General features: G+C 43.9%; 1 protein-coding gene across 2 annotated transcripts in view; it reads right to left on the bottom strand.

Moving 5' to 3' along the window:
- Positions 1-18,773, bottom strand: part of nrxn3b (neurexin 3b) — a gene marked incomplete at its 5' end in the record, with an annotated part of 388,331 nt that overhangs the window by 29,513 nt on the left and 340,045 nt on the right. Inside the window, 2 exons of one of the 2 annotated variants that reach the window (XM_080791154.1) lie at positions 8,825-9,135; positions 10,967-11,056. In XM_080791154.1, the coding sequence (XP_080647280.1) occupies positions 8,825-9,135; positions 10,967-11,056 (401 nt within the window). The remainder of the gene's footprint in view (positions 1-8,824; positions 9,136-10,966; positions 11,057-18,773) is intronic. The other variant, XM_080791155.1, reaches the window with a different exon arrangement.

The raw sequence follows: 18,773 nt of genomic DNA, 5'->3' as shown, positions 1-18,773 counted from the left end.
AGATCACTGGGACAGACACTACAGGAAGACATCCATCTACCCATACATACATACAGTACCACACACAGACAGATCACTGGGACAGACACTACAGGAAGACATCCATCTACCCATACATACATACAGTACCGCACACTGAAACCCTCAGAGATCATTCAACTCTGAGAGTGTACAAATGTAACCAAGTGGACCGCGTTTGTGCACTCTGGGGACCCCCTTTCCACCAGTTGGTTCAGTTCTTTTTGGTTCTTAGTCCATGAGCCAGAGCTCCAAAATTGGTGGGAAGAACTAGACCTATATTAAATGGTTTATAGGATCAATACAAGTAAATTAATACATGATAACCCTTCCACAGTAGTAGCTTTTTCATATTTCCGATTATTTTGCATATTTTCCAACATAATGCCTCATTTGCATATTGCAAAATGTAAAATTTGTAATACAATAAATCATTGTCTTCGTATAAGAACTCAATTGGGGAAGTTTCATGGTGATCTAATATAGGTATGGTTTTGCTGCAATTCATAATTAACGTTCCAATTTTGGGGCTCTGGCTCATATGGACTAAGAACCAAAAAGAACTGAACCGGTTCCCACTGGGAACCAACCGGTGGAAAAGAGGCCTCAGAGTACACACATTAACACATAATAGACACTATACAGTGCATAACCGAATACTGTGTTCATGCAAGCCATACATCACAGACTTCGCTAATAACAGGTGTTGACAACAACAATCTTGAACTCTCCATAACTCTTTAAAGTGAAAATAAACCAGCGATCGCCTAAGCAAACCTGGCAGACGATAGCCATCTTTTGATCTGCTCCGTGAGACAGATGGACAGATGTTGAGAACACCGTGTACTAAAAATATAAGCCTTAAAAGTTACATCCTGGTGGGCTCACGTGGTCGGCCCCGGCTCTAACAATGTTCCTGTCAATCGCCATCCTCTTACACCAAATAGCAATCCCCGCCAATTCAACGTAATGATCACTGTCCATGTTCATGCATGTGCTTTCACATCACTTCATTTCCTGCCTGTCAGCAGGAAAAAAAGAGGCAATTAAACTGCAAACAATTCACCTCTAATTTTCCAGTCTCCTGAGCACCACGCCAGTTGAATATGATGGACGCAAGCAATTTCTTGAACACAGCCGACATGCAAATCACTTTCAGTCTGATCTTTCTCTCTCCGTCTGATTTTTTCTTTCATTTTTTTTTTTTTACTTATCCCTATGGTATTCCGGAATGCATTTCCATCCTAATTGCTCCCAAATATCTCTTTGCTAGCAGCAGCATCAAGTTAATCGAGGAAGGGGAAATGTTGATCTCCCCTGATAGAGAATCTTTGCATAAAATGTAAACTCCCTCGGCAGCCATATAGCACTGTATATACACATCCCGTTCTTACAATCGTGAAAATGCATGTTTTGGTGTTCCCAGAGCCCCACCGTGCCAGCTAGCTTAACAAACCAATTAGTAAAACTAAACGCTTCAGTGAGCTTAACTGCACTTTGGTGCAGAGGTCTACTGGCTTTTCGACCATTCAAAATAATGTGAAAAAGAAAGGCAAGAAAGAAATAGAAAAAAAACAAAAACGTTTCTTTTGATGTCACAGTCTGAGTTAACAGAAATGGCCTATTGCTACCAGGTATCAGACATTCTCCCTTATCAACTGAGTTAATTTGAGAATGACAGGCACTAATTTCCCTGGGTAATGAGAGGCTTGCAGGAAGGCTTGTCAATTTCCATAACCACGACAACCACATTTGAACAGTACAACTGTTCAAATGTGAGACTGAATTGAACCTTCAACAAAGCCCTGTAGTCAAAGCTATGCACCATAATGAGAAGTAAGTTCTCTTATGAATAGTTAATGGAAAGTGTGAAGCCATTATCCAGTATTGAAAAGGCATAGATACCATGCCAAAGGGTGGTGAACTATATGTGACTTTTTAAACAATATAGCACAGTACTGTATGTCCAAATACGAATACAAAGTTGCATTATATAAGCAACAAATCCCACCCTTCCCCGACTCTGAAGACTCGGGGGGTTCACCGCTAGAGGCTTTACTGTATTATTTGGTAGGGTACGCATAGCCAGTGGCCTGTTGTGGATCCACATGGTGAATTATTCATGGCCTTCTCCATTCTTCTCAGACGTTTCATGTCCTGATATAGCCCTAGATACTACTTGTTGACGTCACTTCCAGTGCGCCACAGCTCGATTGCGATACGCTACCGCTTACTGTACGCTACCGAATAATACTACAGTAGGTACAGCATCTAGCAGCGAAAGCCCTGAATCTACGGAGCCAAAGTATAGTGAAAGATTGTAGATTGGATATTTTTTCAATCCACGGCAATGTTCACCTGTTATGATTAGTATAGGGACCCCCAGGTTAAAAGTGTTTAAGGCAACTGTCACTGGACCAGGATGTACACGCTGGCAAACTGTTAAATCAAATCCCGTCAGAGCTTTATTCCCATTATTATTCCATCTCTCTCAGATGTTTGTTCTACGATATCTGTATTAATAAACAATACAGAAGTATAAATAAGATATGCCTGAGGAGAAGGAGAGAGGACCGCCCAGAGGACTGCTCGACTCAGCAAAAGAAAAAAAAAAGAAAAAGAAAAAAAGACGGAGACTTAGCATCCTCTAAAGTGATAATGAGGATGACACATTTTGTGTGAATTTGCCCAAAGCAATATGATGCCTATAGGTAGCAGTGGTGGATAAAGTACTCAATTATTTTACTTTTACTTTGAAGTAAAAGTATGAATACTGCAATATAGATGTACTTTATTACAAGTAGTAATCCTGTGTTCAAAAAGTCCTGTGTTCAAAAAGTATCAGCGTCAAAATGTACTAAAAGTACTCCTATTGCAGAATGTCCCATTTCACAAGTTCAAAATGTGTACAAAATCTCTTGAAAATAGCCGACCTACAAGCTCACAATGCGTCGCGATGTGACACATTGTGTGTTTTCTAATCAAGATTAAAATCTCCAAAGTAACTAGTAACTAGAGTGTTCAAATAAATGTAGCGTAAAAGTAAAAGTAAAAAATGTGGACCTGAGATGTAGTGGAGTAGAAGTAAAAGTACTGGAAATTGGAAATACTCAAGTAAAGTACAAATACCTCAAAATTGTACTTAAAGTAAATCTACTTAGTTACTCTCCACCACTGCTACAGTAGGTGCCTGATGGCATGGCTAGGGGGCAGACCTCTAGGAATGGATGTGATCCATCGCTAATTAACCTATAATTCACTTCACGTCCCGAAACAATTGGCAAACACAGCAGGCTTCTAACGTAGTCTAAGACCAAGACAAAATACTAAAGAATGGAAGCTCCATGATTGTGATATTCACAACTCAATATATGCAGATAGAGCAGGTGGACACACACAGTATAGGAGATGCCTATACTTATAAACTGTACTGTACGCAAACACATATTGAGGCAGCATAATGGTGAAATGGAGGAGGATCAGCCTAAAAATATAAAAAAACTACTTATAACTTGGAACTGAAGATGAGTTTACTGATAGGGCAGACATTATTGGCAATAGCCTATGATTTAATTCAGCAGCAAGAGGTTTGGCAAATTAAGGAACCATTCCTATTAAGTACAAAGGTTTTATGATTTCGAAGACTACATGAATATATAAGTAGTAAGAAGAAGACGATGTATGGACGTATGTACTGTATGTATAATGTATAATGTAAAACCACAAGCAGCTACTGTAGATGAAAGCCTGGGTATCGAGGCTCTACTGTAGTAGATGCTTTAAAAAGCATAAACTCTTTTAAAAAACCACAAGCAGCTACTGTAGTAGATGCTTTAAAAAGCATAAACTCTAATGGCTTTGGACGGGATCCATTTCATTTTGCCATATGCCAGTTGCCTTTAGTTACACAGCCAGAACGAGCCACAAAATATGAATTCTGATGTTTATTGTGAACAGATATTATGATACGTTGTGTTTGGGTTTAAGATACCATTTGAAGTCTGGATAGTATTTAAACTATTATGCTCTTTCCTCGCGGCCTTTTAGACCGCTCGCACATCACGGGAACAACGTTTGACATGAAAGACCAACAGCCATTCAGGACGGGAACCCCGTTTTGTGTTTAATTAAGCATTATTTTATACTTGCGCACTGGGCGCAATTCTTTGAATATATATTCTTTCAGAACAAACGTTTTTAACTCAAATCTTTGCTTCTGGAACTGGAACAACATATTTCCAGATGGGGGTCGGCGGCCAATTAAATATAATTCCGGGGGTCCTTGACATGAAATAGGTAGAGAACCACCGATAATGATTACAAGAAACAGGTTTTTCAGAAAACTGTGATGATTTAGAAGACATTTTGTAGAATCTGGTCTCAGTCCTAAATGGGTTAAGGATGGAGGAATTCAGCAGATGACTGTTATTGCCAGTGAGCTACACACGGCCAAGTGACAAAGTACTGTATATATTAACAGTTAGATCCAGTCACATGGAACCTTCCTTTCATTATACTGTAACTTGATGAAACGCCAGGTGAACTCCACAAGACGATGCTGTGCCACATATTAGAATAATGGTGCCTGCTAGGATTTCCTTTAACCACGGCACTTCAACCACGCTCATTAAGCCGTCACTTTATAGCTGCTGCTATTGATGTGATTCCATCCCCGATTCTCAGTTTTTCATTTCTTTAACAGTGCCATTTCAACCGTCTGCGACGAAACTGTGTTTTTTTTCTATAACTATGCTGCTATTTCTATATGCAGGACGTGTTTTCCAACCTGCGCGAGAAGGATTTCTCGAGTCACGCACTGTATATTTGATTTGACTGTGCCTTCCTGTTATTTGATTTGTTCTGTTATTTGTCGCTTTCTTCTGCTATTCTCTCTTCCCTATTCCAACGCTTCCTGTGACTGCCATGCGCCTACATATTATCATGTGCAGACATCCCACCTCTCCTGGAAGTTGCGGGAAATTACAGTTATTACTAATACAGAGCCGGGTGGGGCATGGGTCTCAAACTTCCATCATTAACCGACTCGGTTCTCAACAGCCGGGCACCGGTCTAGTATGTTAAACATGTGGCATACATAAAACATATACATGTTCATACATTTTCTTGACCTGCCTGAAATTAAGTTTTTCAGGGTGGGATGTCTGCTTGTAAGTAAGTAGCCTTGCCGAGCCATGAAGCCCATAGGGTAGGAGCCTATCTCCTGTTTCTGTAGCGTGAGGCAGCTTGATGTACAAGTACACCCCCTGGACATGACGCTAGTATATCACAGGGACTTACCCCCAATCCAACCCTTGATGCTGAGTGCCAAGCAGGGAGGCACTGCATGGGTCCCATTTTTAGAGTCTTTGGTATGACCCGGCCGGGGATTGAACCCCGACCTCCCAGTCTCAGGGCGGACACTCTAACCACAATGCCATGTCTGCGTGTTGACTCTGATTCTGATTTGTCAAGTAAAATGTGTTGTGCATTTTTATTGTGCCTGCTCAGCTGTTCGTGCTCCAGCTTGTTCATGCGTATTTGCCGATGGGATTCTCAGATTAGTTTGTGGGTAACACAGTAAATCAGGATAAGATATGGTTGGAATTATAGTCTTCCCACTCGAAGGCATAGGATCAAAGAAATGAGTAGCGCTAATAGGATGAAGCGTTGCCTGATTGCTAGCTCCGACTCCTCACAGTATAGAGGCTGTGACAGCAGGGCGGCAGGTTGTCGTGGGTGGCGTCTTCACCGGTGTGTCTATAGCTGGCTAATATCTACCGTGTCAATCAGCAGAATGATATTACAGATACAATGCCATCTAAAACCATTAATAACTGACAACTTCTCCTGCAGCACAGTGACACAGTTGATATGATATGATAGCCCTTTCACTCTTACTCATATATCCCACTTCACAAGAAAGAGCATCACAGTGCCTCAATGTGCACTGTGATGTGATAAAATCAGATTATGATTAACACGAGATAAGATAATACGGTAAACCATAAAAAAAAACACTGGTGCTGCAATAGTATAGTATTTCTAAATTGATGCGTGCATGCGCCCTCTTACCACAATTTACAGTATATAGCGCTTTTCCATGTCCTCAATGTCGCTTTACAGAAGCAGGATAAAAACAACTTTATTATATATAGTGATGTATATTTTAACTTAGATTCTAATAGCTTAATCTCAGTTCTGCAGTTGAAACGTACTGTTGTACCACAGACCTCAGGCAACGAACGGCCTGCTCAAAGGCATCGCCCGTGGGTTCAACTGAGGAGAGCTAGTGCACCGCTCTGCCACCACCTCCCTAGTTCTCACACCATCCCTGCAGGCTTAACACTGCATGCGACCTCACGGCTAGTGTGTGTGTGTGTGTGTGTGTGTGTGTGTGTGTGTGTGTGTGTGTGTGTGTGTGTGTGTGTGTGTGTGTGGTGGGGGGGGGGGATTGGGGGGAAGCAGTGGTGAGAGACGAAGGGAACAAGAGAAGGGCAGAGGGCGAAATAGAAAGAGATCAAAGAAGAAAGCCGTGAGAGAGATAGAAAGCCAGGAGAAGCCAGCCCGATGCCAGATAGCAATAGACGGATAGTTACAGAGGGGCGAGAGAGAAAAGAGGAATGAGAGAGAGGAGAGCAATCTGTCTGTGATGTCTGTAAATCCTCGGAGGAGCGATCATTAATTAAGCGTGAGATTGGTTCGATCTAACCCTGCACGCCGTCGCCACCTCTTTTTCTCGCTCGCGCTCGCTCAATCTCATTTTTGTTGATTCTGGGATGTCAACGGACTCAACACTCCTCACCTTGAAAGACCTGCAGAAGCAGCTTGAGAGCTGGAGAGATTGGACTGAAATAGCTGCTGTAGGTGAAGAGACAGACACACACACTATACACACACTCACACACATGCGTGCGCACGTGCACGCACGCACACACACACACACACAGAAACACGAGCCAAACCACGAGCCAAAAGTTCTCAGCGGGCCTTGTTGATCCCAACGCGATACAGTCAGAAATGTGCAAAACACTCCAAATATTGAAGTTTGCTTGCTTTACTACTTTACCAATGAAAACAACCCCAGCAGCACACACTACTCCCGCAGGGAGAAGTCGTCTGCCAAGCAGGTAGTGGTATACAGGTCCTCTGTTCACCTCAGGCAGTGGTATACGGGTCCTCTGTTCACCTCTCATGCCAGTAAGTACTTGACAGCCGACCAGGGAACTGGTAAAAACCAAGGCCCTCATAAAATGAAACTTTGTGACACATTGCGTGAATCAAAGCAGGGATGCTGCCCAGGGAACTTGTGAAAGAGGAATTGAACTTCACAACAAAGGGACTGACTAATGCCTAATTTATAGTCTGCCGTACAACAGAGAGGGTTGTGTGTGTAAAGATGTTGCCAAATCGCATCATCGGGCCGCCAACCCACATCTCAGCCATCGCGCAGAGAGGTATCGCTTCGTCATTTAACCTTGAACCGGAGAGAGAGCCTGCCCGTTAGAAACGCTCTCTTTTCGTTCCACTCAGAGCTTTATTGACTTCCTTTGATATTAATAGCCCGTGACACAAAACGCCATTTTCTCTGCCGATGACCCGGGTTTTATTTATTTATCTTATCCGATGTGACCTTGTTGATGGTGCCGGAGACAGCGGTGTAATGCATACCGGGGGCTGAGAAGAGGGGGCTGGCACCGGCATCGTCAACATCACCGTTATGTAGACTGTCCATGCCGCATGCACTCGCAGACAGAAGGGTTATGGACGCCCTAAAACATGCAGGGCTCGGTGTCCTGGACATTCAAACCCTCAGGTGCGACGGCTTGTCACCGGACCTTTCCAGTACAGTACAGTACAGTACAGTACAGTACAGTACATTAGTGGTTCCCAAACTTCTTCACGTCAAGGACACCCAAATTGATACTAATTAGTCAACGGACACCCATTTGAAAAGATATGCCAGGGACGCCCCATAAGAGAACATCTTTACGGCTCTAGCAGTGATTCTCAACCATTTTAATTTCAAGGAGCCCCATTTAATGGCATTTCTATTTCCGAGATACAGGGTCCAAAATGGTTCCATTTGTACACTCCCAGAGTTACAGACCCATAAGCAAGGGCCCACTTGGTTCCAAACTATCATTTAGCTGGGGACCCCCTGGAACAGCACAGTACAGTACAGTACAGTACAGTTACAACTACGGTGATGGCGCCACTCAAGGGGTTTGTGTTGACATAACAGGCCCCCTGTATTGTCTTGTCCACAGCCTGTTTTGGAGGTGAAGGGGCCGATAACAGAGGGGTCGGCCCGTCTCGCTCTAATCTCACCCTATCCTCCGACCCGCCCTCCAGCCCTGCACTCACCCCCGCCCGAGAGAGAGAGTTATTGCTTTAATATGAACAACGAATAGTTCAATTCATCCTCGGGCGTGTCAAAGCAATGTTTGCTGTGATTACTTTCTGGGCACGCGGGTGACATTCATTGGCTCGCGCTCAGGACGTGCTGGACAAAAGGCTTGAGTTAAGGAGGACAGGGAGATATAATAGAGAGAGAGAGAGAGGGAGGGAGGGCAGAGACAGGACGGAGAGAGAGAGAGCAGAAGATGGAGAGAGAGAGAGATATAGAGAGGCAGGCCAGCATTGCAGGGACAGTGGCACTCCAGCGCTCCACGCCACTGAAAAATGACACAGCTAACCAAGCGTACTAACGCACGCACACACGCACGCACGCAACCACGCACCCACGCACACACACACACACGCAACCACGCACGCACTATGCAAACTTCCCCCTCCCTCCACATACCTGAATGGTGGGCGGCGAGCGCTGCTTGCGGGTGGTGGTGGTGGAGAGCGTGGTGGTGGTCTCGATGAAGGTGGTGGACATCTCCGGAGGCACCGAGGTGGTGGTCCGCGCGGCGCCCCTGCTGACGGGCACGTCGCCCACCAGCCGGACGCTGCCGTTCACCTTGATGTTGGCGTGGCCCTCGGCCGCCATGTTGAGCACCTTCAGGCCGTTGTAGTAGAGGCCGGACAGCTGGCCCTGGTAGGGCCTCTTCCGGTCGTTGCCGCCGATGGAGATGGTGGCCTGGGTGTTGAAGATGGTCAGCTGGCGGCCTAGAGAGAGAGGGGGGACGAGGGAGGAAACGGGGTGGAGGGAATAGGGGGCGTCAGCCTGAGGTCGGGACAGGCGTCTGATGTATGACCGCATTAGACGGAGCCGTCGTTTACACGGCCACACTACTAATGCAGAATGCATCTCTATTCTCTGCATAGTATAGTCACAGTAACCCATGCTTCATGCTGCACTGTGTGGCTGGTTCTGTTCTATTCCAAAATAATTGCTTAGCACGATTCACTCCAGTGCAGCAACTGGAGTGAATTTTCATTTAACCGAGGATTTTCGATGTGGGTTTTTAGCCTTAAACTACCTCCAGAGAAACTGCTAATGAAACAAACCAATTCAACTCTCTCAGTGCATGTTAAATGGCTGCAGCCACCCAGTATACAATACGAATGCTTTCTCTTCAGAACTAAAGATTAGTCAGCCTGTTCTTCCAAATAATTGAAATTAAAAACAGCACTGGAGGTTTTGCCACACTGTCCTACACTTGCTATGTTTACAAGGGAGTCCACATGTAGAGGTTTAAGAAGTCCCTTTGAAAATACAACTAGACCACACTCCACATTTCCATCTTAACATTCTCTGGACATATTCATGCAGTGGGCCTGATTAATAAATATGTACTGTATGAAAGGCTGTGGCATATTGGGATAAAATGTGAGTAACACACAATCTGTGCATGTCATAGTAATTTCCATTAGCAGAGGAGCTAAATATCACAGTCACAACACGCTGCTCATGCATTAGTTATGAAATGGAAAAATGCACAAATAAAACACTTGCACTGCAAGGATCATAATTAGAAATCTAATTTCTATAATATACAGGCACACACACAACACCGCAGGCTCATTATATTTGACACATTAACAAAATTACCATACATTGGGCATGAAATGACAGGGGACAAGAATTCCATATCACAAAACAGAAAATGAAATAGCACGTGGCGTCATGCATGCAGCAATAATGGGGTTTTTTTTTGGTTTCACAGATTGGTTTGTGTTTTAGCAATTGTTAAAGGGACTTTATAATCAAGTTAAGACGTTTATAGGCAATGACCTTTAAATTCAGTTTATAACGATATTATGTCAAGCGGGGGGGGGGGGGGGGGGGGGGATTAGTTCCGAATAAAAAGTGGGTTTGGTTGTGTGACGGAAGTACTGTTAAGTGCCGTGCACCAGTTCAGTTTGGGTGCATTTCAGAGCAGGGTTGAACCAACGCTCACCGGGATGCATTTCAGACAAAAACAGGACTTCAATTAGCTCCCCATCCCCAAGCAGGTGGGGGACTATAAGGGACTTTACAGTGGGAGCTGGATAACTACTATCAGAGAATTCACAACAGGGAGAATCACCTGCCGCTTGGAAAGTATTCCAGCTCTCTGATGTCATTTTATAACGCTGAGGATGAAGGCAAGAGATACTCCATCCTCCACTAACAGCAAAGTGTTACAGCATGCCGCATGCTTTTATACAAGTACGTTTAGCTCCCAATTATCGAGTTGTTAATGCAATGTTTGCATCCCGTGTTCAGGAACACATGTCGAAGCCCAGTCCCTTTAACTGGATACCATCAATGATTCAACAGAAATTTATACGTAAACGTGATGATGGCAAAAAGGGAATGGCAAGTTAAAAGAAAAAGAAAAAAAAAACATGGAAAAAGAACACAAAGATTATTTTTTTTGTTTGTTTATCTTCTTTTATAATAAAACAGGGTTTAAGGGATGGTTTTTCATTCTCAGAGGTTGGAGGGAACAAGCCAATGACATGACACGAAGAAAGTAAATAAATAAGGATAGACAATCGGGTAAAGGTTTACCTTTCTCCTGAAGCCAATCTTCGACTGGTCGGGTATATTTGAACGGGATTTTCTTATTTGCCATTTGATAGCGCTCAATGTCGCTGTTGCCTTTAAAGTTTAAAAGTTTAAATGAACAGCTTGAGATAGTTGGCAACTGAAACACACATCAGTCACATTTAGACAGTGGTTTATAATGTTTATAATATTCTTTTTTTTTTAAATACTTGTTTAGACATATTTAGAAAAAAATGTTATAACGATTTTTTTTCTCTCTCCAAGTGTAGCTTTAGTTATAGGTTTAAACTGTGTTTATATGGCACATTTATATAGTAGTAGTAGTATATAATTGATATCCATGGAAAAATGCACACTATACATACAGTAGTTTTCACACAATAAGACACATTATATACAAAAAAAACCCTGCAAGAATAGAGTGTTAGTCAAAACAACAACAAGCAATACCTTCATACAGATAATGAATTCATCTCAATCCATGTACGGTAATGCCTTTCATAAAAATCACATAACATACACAAGGGGTAGAGGAAATGGACTGATTAAAAAGGCGGATATGCATTAAACCGCCTTTCCTCCTGAAGCAAATTGGAGGTAATTTATATGCGCTAATTTTCCCCTTGGACACCACCTGCCTTCTTCACATTTTTAAGGGCCAAGAAAACCCCTCCGTTTGAGAGCGTCTCTTTGGAGGAGAGGGAGAGGCATGCTGTGGTTCTGCAGGTAGGAGCATTAGATGAAGGTAATTTGCAGTACTTCAGGGAGGGAGGGAAGTCCCACGGTGACACAGATTTGAAAGAGGACATCGCATACAGATGAGATCATTACTGCCACGGTGGGAGGCCTTATGGCTGCCAAGTCCCCATCATCCCAGACTGGGCCAAATATGCTCCAGATATATGGAAATGAGAGATAATGGGACACTTCTAAAAATAAAAAATAAAGGAATGTACATGATCTAGTTTATGCGCGGCGCGACAGCACTGTATTCCCGGTCATGATAGTTTATTTATATTGCATATACGACGAGCCTCGTGGTGGTATAGTGTTTTCCCCGAGAAATCACAGCGAATTGTGTTCTCTTGGAATGCATCGTGAGTCTGCCCGAGACATACAGTAAGGCTGAGGTGCACTGATCTGTACTGTACTGTACTGTTACTGTACATCACCAGAGGAGTCTGTGTAAAATTAGCCTACGCATGGCACTGTTGGCACAGATGATGACACTTCCTTTCTAGCAATGTGAGTTTTACTGAGAAAACAAGGGGACCTTAACCAATTTCAACCATCGAATCTTCAACAATTATTGCCCACATTTTCACAACACCAAAGAAGCGAAAATCAGCTATTGTCATTATTTGTCGTACCGCAAAGTAGGCATCAAGTGGTTAACCCCAAACCCTATAGGCCTATACTTTACTGATCGGGGTACCCCAGTGGTCTGTACTTGGTGCCCTCCTTTTTTCCCTCTACACCAAATTACTTTGGCAAAAAAATAGCCATGTGTTGTGAAGTTGAGTATCTGCCATTTTCTCCGAATGTCTTCAGAATTGCACTTTTAAACATTTCCTATAATTAGCTAACCTTAAAGGTTGGCTGCTGTCAAGTGCAGGATAGATTTCTTCTTTGTAATGTCATACACTCACTCCTACACCTTTGTGGGGAACGCCCTATAGTCTCACTTAGCAACAACCTAAGCATTTCCCATAGACTTCGCCTAAGGCTGTGCTTTTAACTTTTTACAAAGCTCTTTTCAACTCTCTGCTGCACTATTTCAACAAAAACCTCCCACCATGTTTTCAAAGTGTCTAGTAAACACACAGAGAGAGAGAGAGAGAGAGAGAGAGGGAGACACACACACACACACACACACACACACACACACACACACAGAGAGAGGTGAGGTGAGGTGCATAGTACTTTAGGGGAGTTAGGGAACCTAGGGGCGCTAACTTGAGCGAGGGCAGGAGGGTAATGCCATGACATGCCACACTGTGCCAGCGGGTTAATCTGCTACAGCACATTTCTTTGATGCCATGGGGTGTTTGGGGCGGCATGCGGCCAGACACGCTGTCTGTCCTGGACAGGGGCATCGCAGGGAGTCAAGGTGGCTGTTTGAAGCAGCAGGGGGTAGATGGAAGTGCTAAAGGGCTGGCATGCAAGGACTCGCCTTTAACCCATTTTGGCGGGAACCCCTTTTGGTGTCAGCATTATGCTATGCTTTAGCTATTGAAAAATAGCAGATCTACAAGCTCATAGCGCGCCACCGAGTGGCGTGCTACGAGCTTGTAGGTCTGCTATTTTTTTTAAATCGAAGAACGACTGACATAGAAACATAGCTTTTTCAGAAAACTGTCAGGATGTAGAAGACATTTTTAGAATCTGATCTCAGGTCAAAATGGGTTAAAGTATGTAAACCAAAACAACTTCAAACTCACACACTTGAATAAGTACACGTATAATATGCCACACTTCAACTTCAACTTTGTTTCTTTCCTACTTTAATTTATGTCGCTTGGTTTGTAGTCTCTCGAATTGGTTCACCCAATTTTCAAAATGTTTCCGTCTAATGTGTCTGTACTGTGAAGAAAGTAAAGTGGATGTCCTGCCCCCACTTCCGTTTCGCCTCTGCAGTCAGGTAAATAGGCTAAGTCTATCTGCAAATCCCCAAATACATTTAAAAAAAAAAAGCTATTTAAACGCATTTTGAACGGAAATGGCAGATGGCATAACGTTCTTCCTGTTGCAACTTTTGTGGGGTGCAGTAAGTTGCAAACTCTCTGTAGCATTTGCCGATTGTGCAGCGTCGTCTGGCTTTTGAGAGGCTGCTTGGTTTGGGTTGCAAACCTCAATACGAGACGCATTGCCTCGTCCATTTATGGTGAAATCTAGTCGTAAGCTGAGAGTAGAGGTATAGGCTTGCCGGGCATTGCTCACACGGGGAATAGTCTCAGGTATAGCTTTTATATTGTTCTAGGTGATTAATGAGGTGCCACTCCTTCAGTAATGAATACACCAGAAGCTAATTGTCCAGCTAATGAGAAAAATCTCTATGGAGTGTCGATTTGATATTCCGTTTCTAAGAGGTGATCGCAGAATGGACGACCTTGCCAATAAACCGCTGTTAACCTGAAAATGTATCCACCGTTGTGGATGGAGCCTCTGTGCAACGGCGTGCCTTCAGCTCCAGTGCAGTGCAACTATAGGCAAACAACAAGATCATTGCATTGATTTTGTTTGGTTTTTTTTTTTTTTACTTTACTGCATCTGTAAATAATATGGAGCCCAGGCTGCAAAAGAGTGGCTGAAATAGCACATCAAAAAGCTAACACCACGTCGCTGGATGTGATGCGTTGTGAACTTGTATAGATCTACTATTTCCACCGTAGGACGGATGATGAATGATGCGTTAGAATGTTGTGGAGGAAAAAATGGCAGCGGCCTGAATATTCCTGTACAAGACAAGAGCTGCATGAAACTAAAATCGACACGTGACCAATCCACAGAGCCTCTATGACCTTCTGTGTGGATACCCAGAATGTCCCATGCTGCACGCAGGTTTAAACATGACGCCAAACACCCCGCGGGATTGGATTGCGCCACCAGGACACCCGTCGACCTCTTTCGGACCAATAGGCATCGGCCGGCGTGCTCAGACATGAGGTTTCTTTTTTAATACCACAGCGTTCTAAGAACTGCTTCTTCTCCGTGTTCAACGTCGGCCGATTTCTCAGTTCAATAATATGCTCATTATACAGAGAGTGAACCTGGTAATGATGAACCCACTGACTGCATCATGAAATATCTTTAAAGGCCTGCGTACGCCGATTGTAGTTTGAATGTGTGTCTGCGTGCAGGGCTTGCGTGCCTGTGTGTGTCTATACACGACTGTGCGTCTACCGTTTGAATCAGTGTCATCTTTAATGCGTGCGCGTCTCTATGTTCTTTTTTCTCGCCGCCAAAACACTGTCTGAACGTGCCCCCCCCGGTGGCAGCTGTTCACTCAACCAGAACGCTAGCTTGGCGACGGCGGCAGTCCTCCGCCGGGTTCGCTCGCTATATCCTCTGCCAGCCAGCCACACATCTCAGCGGGGTGCCGTCGTCGGAGGGGAAGTGAGGGAGGGGGGAGAGGGTTTGCTGGAGGGGACGAATCGGAACTGTGAAAATGGCTACCGTGACAGGCTCCTGGCATGCTCTCCATTCGAGGGATGATGGGTACATTTGATATGCCGCAGTTCTGTCCAAAGACATCATTCCACATGCGGAGCTGCAGCGCTCGGTTATGATGAGCATCTCGTACCGCCCACCCCCTTTCCAATCTACTCCCCACTTTCATCTGTCTGTCTCTCTCTCTGCATCTCTCTGGTAGGTTGGCCTCGACGTCGTGGCAGACCGTCAGTGACTGGAGATGTCACTGGTTCGGTCCCCCAGTACAAACAGACTTCTAAGTGCCTACACAAGTACACATGCCGTGAAAGTGCTCTTAAGCAGTGCACTGAATCCCACAATTTGTATTTCAATTGTGTTACCGGTAATTGAAAATAATCTTGTTCTTTATTCCTTCCCTTACTCCCTCTCTCTGTTTCTCAAGTGATCCATTTCGTTGCTCATCTCTCTCCATCGCTCCTTACTCCACCATACATCTATTCCTCCCTCCATTTCATCTCCCACCTCTCTCTCTCTCGTCTGCTGCGTCAGACCTCTTCACCTACAATCACAAGCATGGCTTTGTCCATCTCCTTTTCTCTCTGCTGCCAATACCCACTCTCTTTTCCCCCCTCTGTCTAGTGTATTCGTGACGGTCTGGGCTCTCCAAACCAAACGCCAATCTTAATACTAGCCTCTGTTTTTTTCCTCCCTCTTCATCCTCTTGTCCTTCTATCTCTCTCATCCGGTCGATTAAATGTCTCTCTGGTATCTCTCTGTCAGTGGTTTTCCTCACAGCACCCTTTTATTCACCCCCACCTTCTCCCCTTTCTTTACCCTCCCATACCCTCGCAATCTCTCTCACAATGCTGGAGTGTAGATTCATCATTTATGATGTGGGTTCTGAACGTTTTGTGGCATTCAAAGCATAAACTGGAACCAGAAGCTCAGCTTATCTGTCGTGAGAGCAGCGGAGAGATGAGAACGGCCACTCGTTTGTGCAGAACTTTTTCTCACTCTTGAGGAAGAGCTTTGTCTTTGCGGGTTTTTCTTTTCTCAACCAACCTGACCCATTCAAAAATACCAATAACAGCAAGCTTCTAGGTGGGCTATTTTTTATTTTCCTTTAAGATTTTTGCATGCCCAAAAGAGGGACCCCAGGTTGAAAGTGGCTAACAGAACAGACGGCTAAAGGCCTCTTGAAAGGGCCGCTGCCCAATGTGGCCTTTACATGTAGTGACAATTTTGACATCACTGTGGTGTGCAGTGGAGCGTGCCGAGTGGGCAGGTGTGTACTTACTATACGCAATACAAGCACAAAGGCACACTAGCTATGAGTATTCCTCCCAACACGCACGCACGCACGCACGCACGCAGCTTTCCCCGAGGCCTGTGGCCATTCACCCGAGACAGCGTCTGAACCTTGGCCAGCCCTGACAAATTGTAAAATGCAAAGTGTCCGTCTGGCTCGGTCCAGTAGCTCCTTCATTCAAACCCAAGCACAAAATATACAACAGATCATACCATAGGCCTACATTCATACAGAACCAAACAGATCATACCATAGGCCTACATTCATAAAGAACTACAGATCATAACATAGGCCTACATTCATACAGAACCAAACAGATCATACCATGGGGCCTACATTCATACAGAACCAAACAGATCATACCATAGACCTACATTCATACAGAACTACAGATCATACCATAGGCCTACATTCATACAGAACTACAGATCATACCATAGGCCTACATTCATACAGAACCAAACAGATCATACCATAGGCCTACATTCATACAGAACCAAACAGATCATACCATAGGCCTACATTCATACAGAACTACAGATCATACCATAGGACTACATTCATACAGAACTACAGATCATACCATAGGCCTACATTCATACAGAACTACAGATCATACCATAGGCCTACATTCATACAGAACTACAGATCATACCATAGGACTACATTCATACAGAACTACAGATCATACCATAGGACTACATTCATACAGAACTACAGATCATACCATAGGCCTACATTCATACAGAACTACAGATCATACCATAGGACTACATTCATACAGAACTACAGATCATACCATAGGACTACATTCATACAGAACTACAGATCATACCATATGCCTACATTCATACAGAACTACAGATCATACCATAGGCCTACATTCATACAGAACTACAGATCATACCATATGCCTACATTCATACAGAACTACAGATCATACCATAGGCCTACATTCATACAGAACTACAGATCATACCATAGACCTACATTCATACAGAACCAAACAGATCATACCATAGACCTACATTCATACAGAACCAAACAGATCATACCATAGACCTACATTCATACAGAACTACATACCATAGGCCTACATTCATACAGAACTACAGATCATACCATAGGCCTACATTCATACATAACTACAGATCATACCATAGGCCTACATTCATACAGAACCACTGAGCATACAAATTCATTGAGTTTGAATTCATTGGAATCCGGCTCCCCTAAACAAAAGAAAAGCCATTTGGGTAATTTTGATTTTTGCCGGTGCACGCATGCACGCACACACACACACACACACACACATACCTTGAGAAACAGTGCATCTGTGACTTGTCACAACAATAACATATAATTATGATATATAATCATAGACATGGCTTGGTATTTACACAAAGTAAAGCCCTCCTCTTGTCTGTCTGGAAGAGAAGGGCTGTAGAATGTATTATTGTGAAATGAGACTATAGATATTGTCTGGGATTTTGGATAACGTAATATTGATATGTTGCCATACAGTAAGTGTTGTCTTTTGCCGGTTTCCCGGTTGTACGTGTTTCAAAACATACAAAAATAGCCGCTTTTGAAAACTTTATATATAAAAAAGCTTTTACAATAACAAATTAACATCACAACCATATCAAGACTAGTTCTCTGATGAAGGCTCATAGCCGAAACGCGCAAGCGTTACTTTTTGGTGTGTGCCAATAAAGAGAGGGAAATGTGAGTAGGCTACTTTGTCTGCCATTTATTTAAGTTTTGGATGTGCTAATTCTTATTGATGTATACTGGATTTGGGTTTAGCACTCCACTGAAAACCATCGCTGATTCGCAAACCTCTTTTTGTCATTGGATATTTAGTACCTCGCGAACGCCGCGTTAGAAGAACACGATGTCAGGGAAGCATGCAGCATCTAACGTCACCCTGTCAACCCGGTGGGGCCGACTATAGCGCTGAGGGCATCCAATTTCCACGGCCCGGGGGCTAGGGGGGCTATTCTGCAAGCGGGGCCCTTCTTTGACAGACAGCGGTCGGCCATGCAGGCCACCGTTCTCCTCACCTATATTCCCACGGCCGGGGAGATCAGGTAAAAGCAGAGCAGAGATCCGGTAACTGTTTATTGAACGGCCCTGAGAGCCTGGTGGTGGCCCTCCAGCACCGGGAGTCCATGAGTCTGCACCCTAACCCGTAATTACTCATGAGATGACAACGCCTTTACAAGGCGGGGGAGGGAAGGGGGGGGGGGAGATAAAAAATCAATCATTGTTGAATTTCTATCAGTGAGTGTCCTGGAAATTACCTGTGCAGAAGAGAAAGAGAAAGTACCACATAATTCGATCCTT

Source organism: Protomyctophum bolini, assembly GCF_963924005.1.
Source record: "Protomyctophum bolini genome assembly, chromosome: 19".
NCBI lineage: Eukaryota > Metazoa > Chordata > Actinopteri > Myctophiformes > Myctophidae > Protomyctophum > Protomyctophum bolini.
The sequence above is the reverse complement of the archived record's forward strand: the minus strand, read 5'-3'. Positions and strand labels throughout refer to the sequence as shown.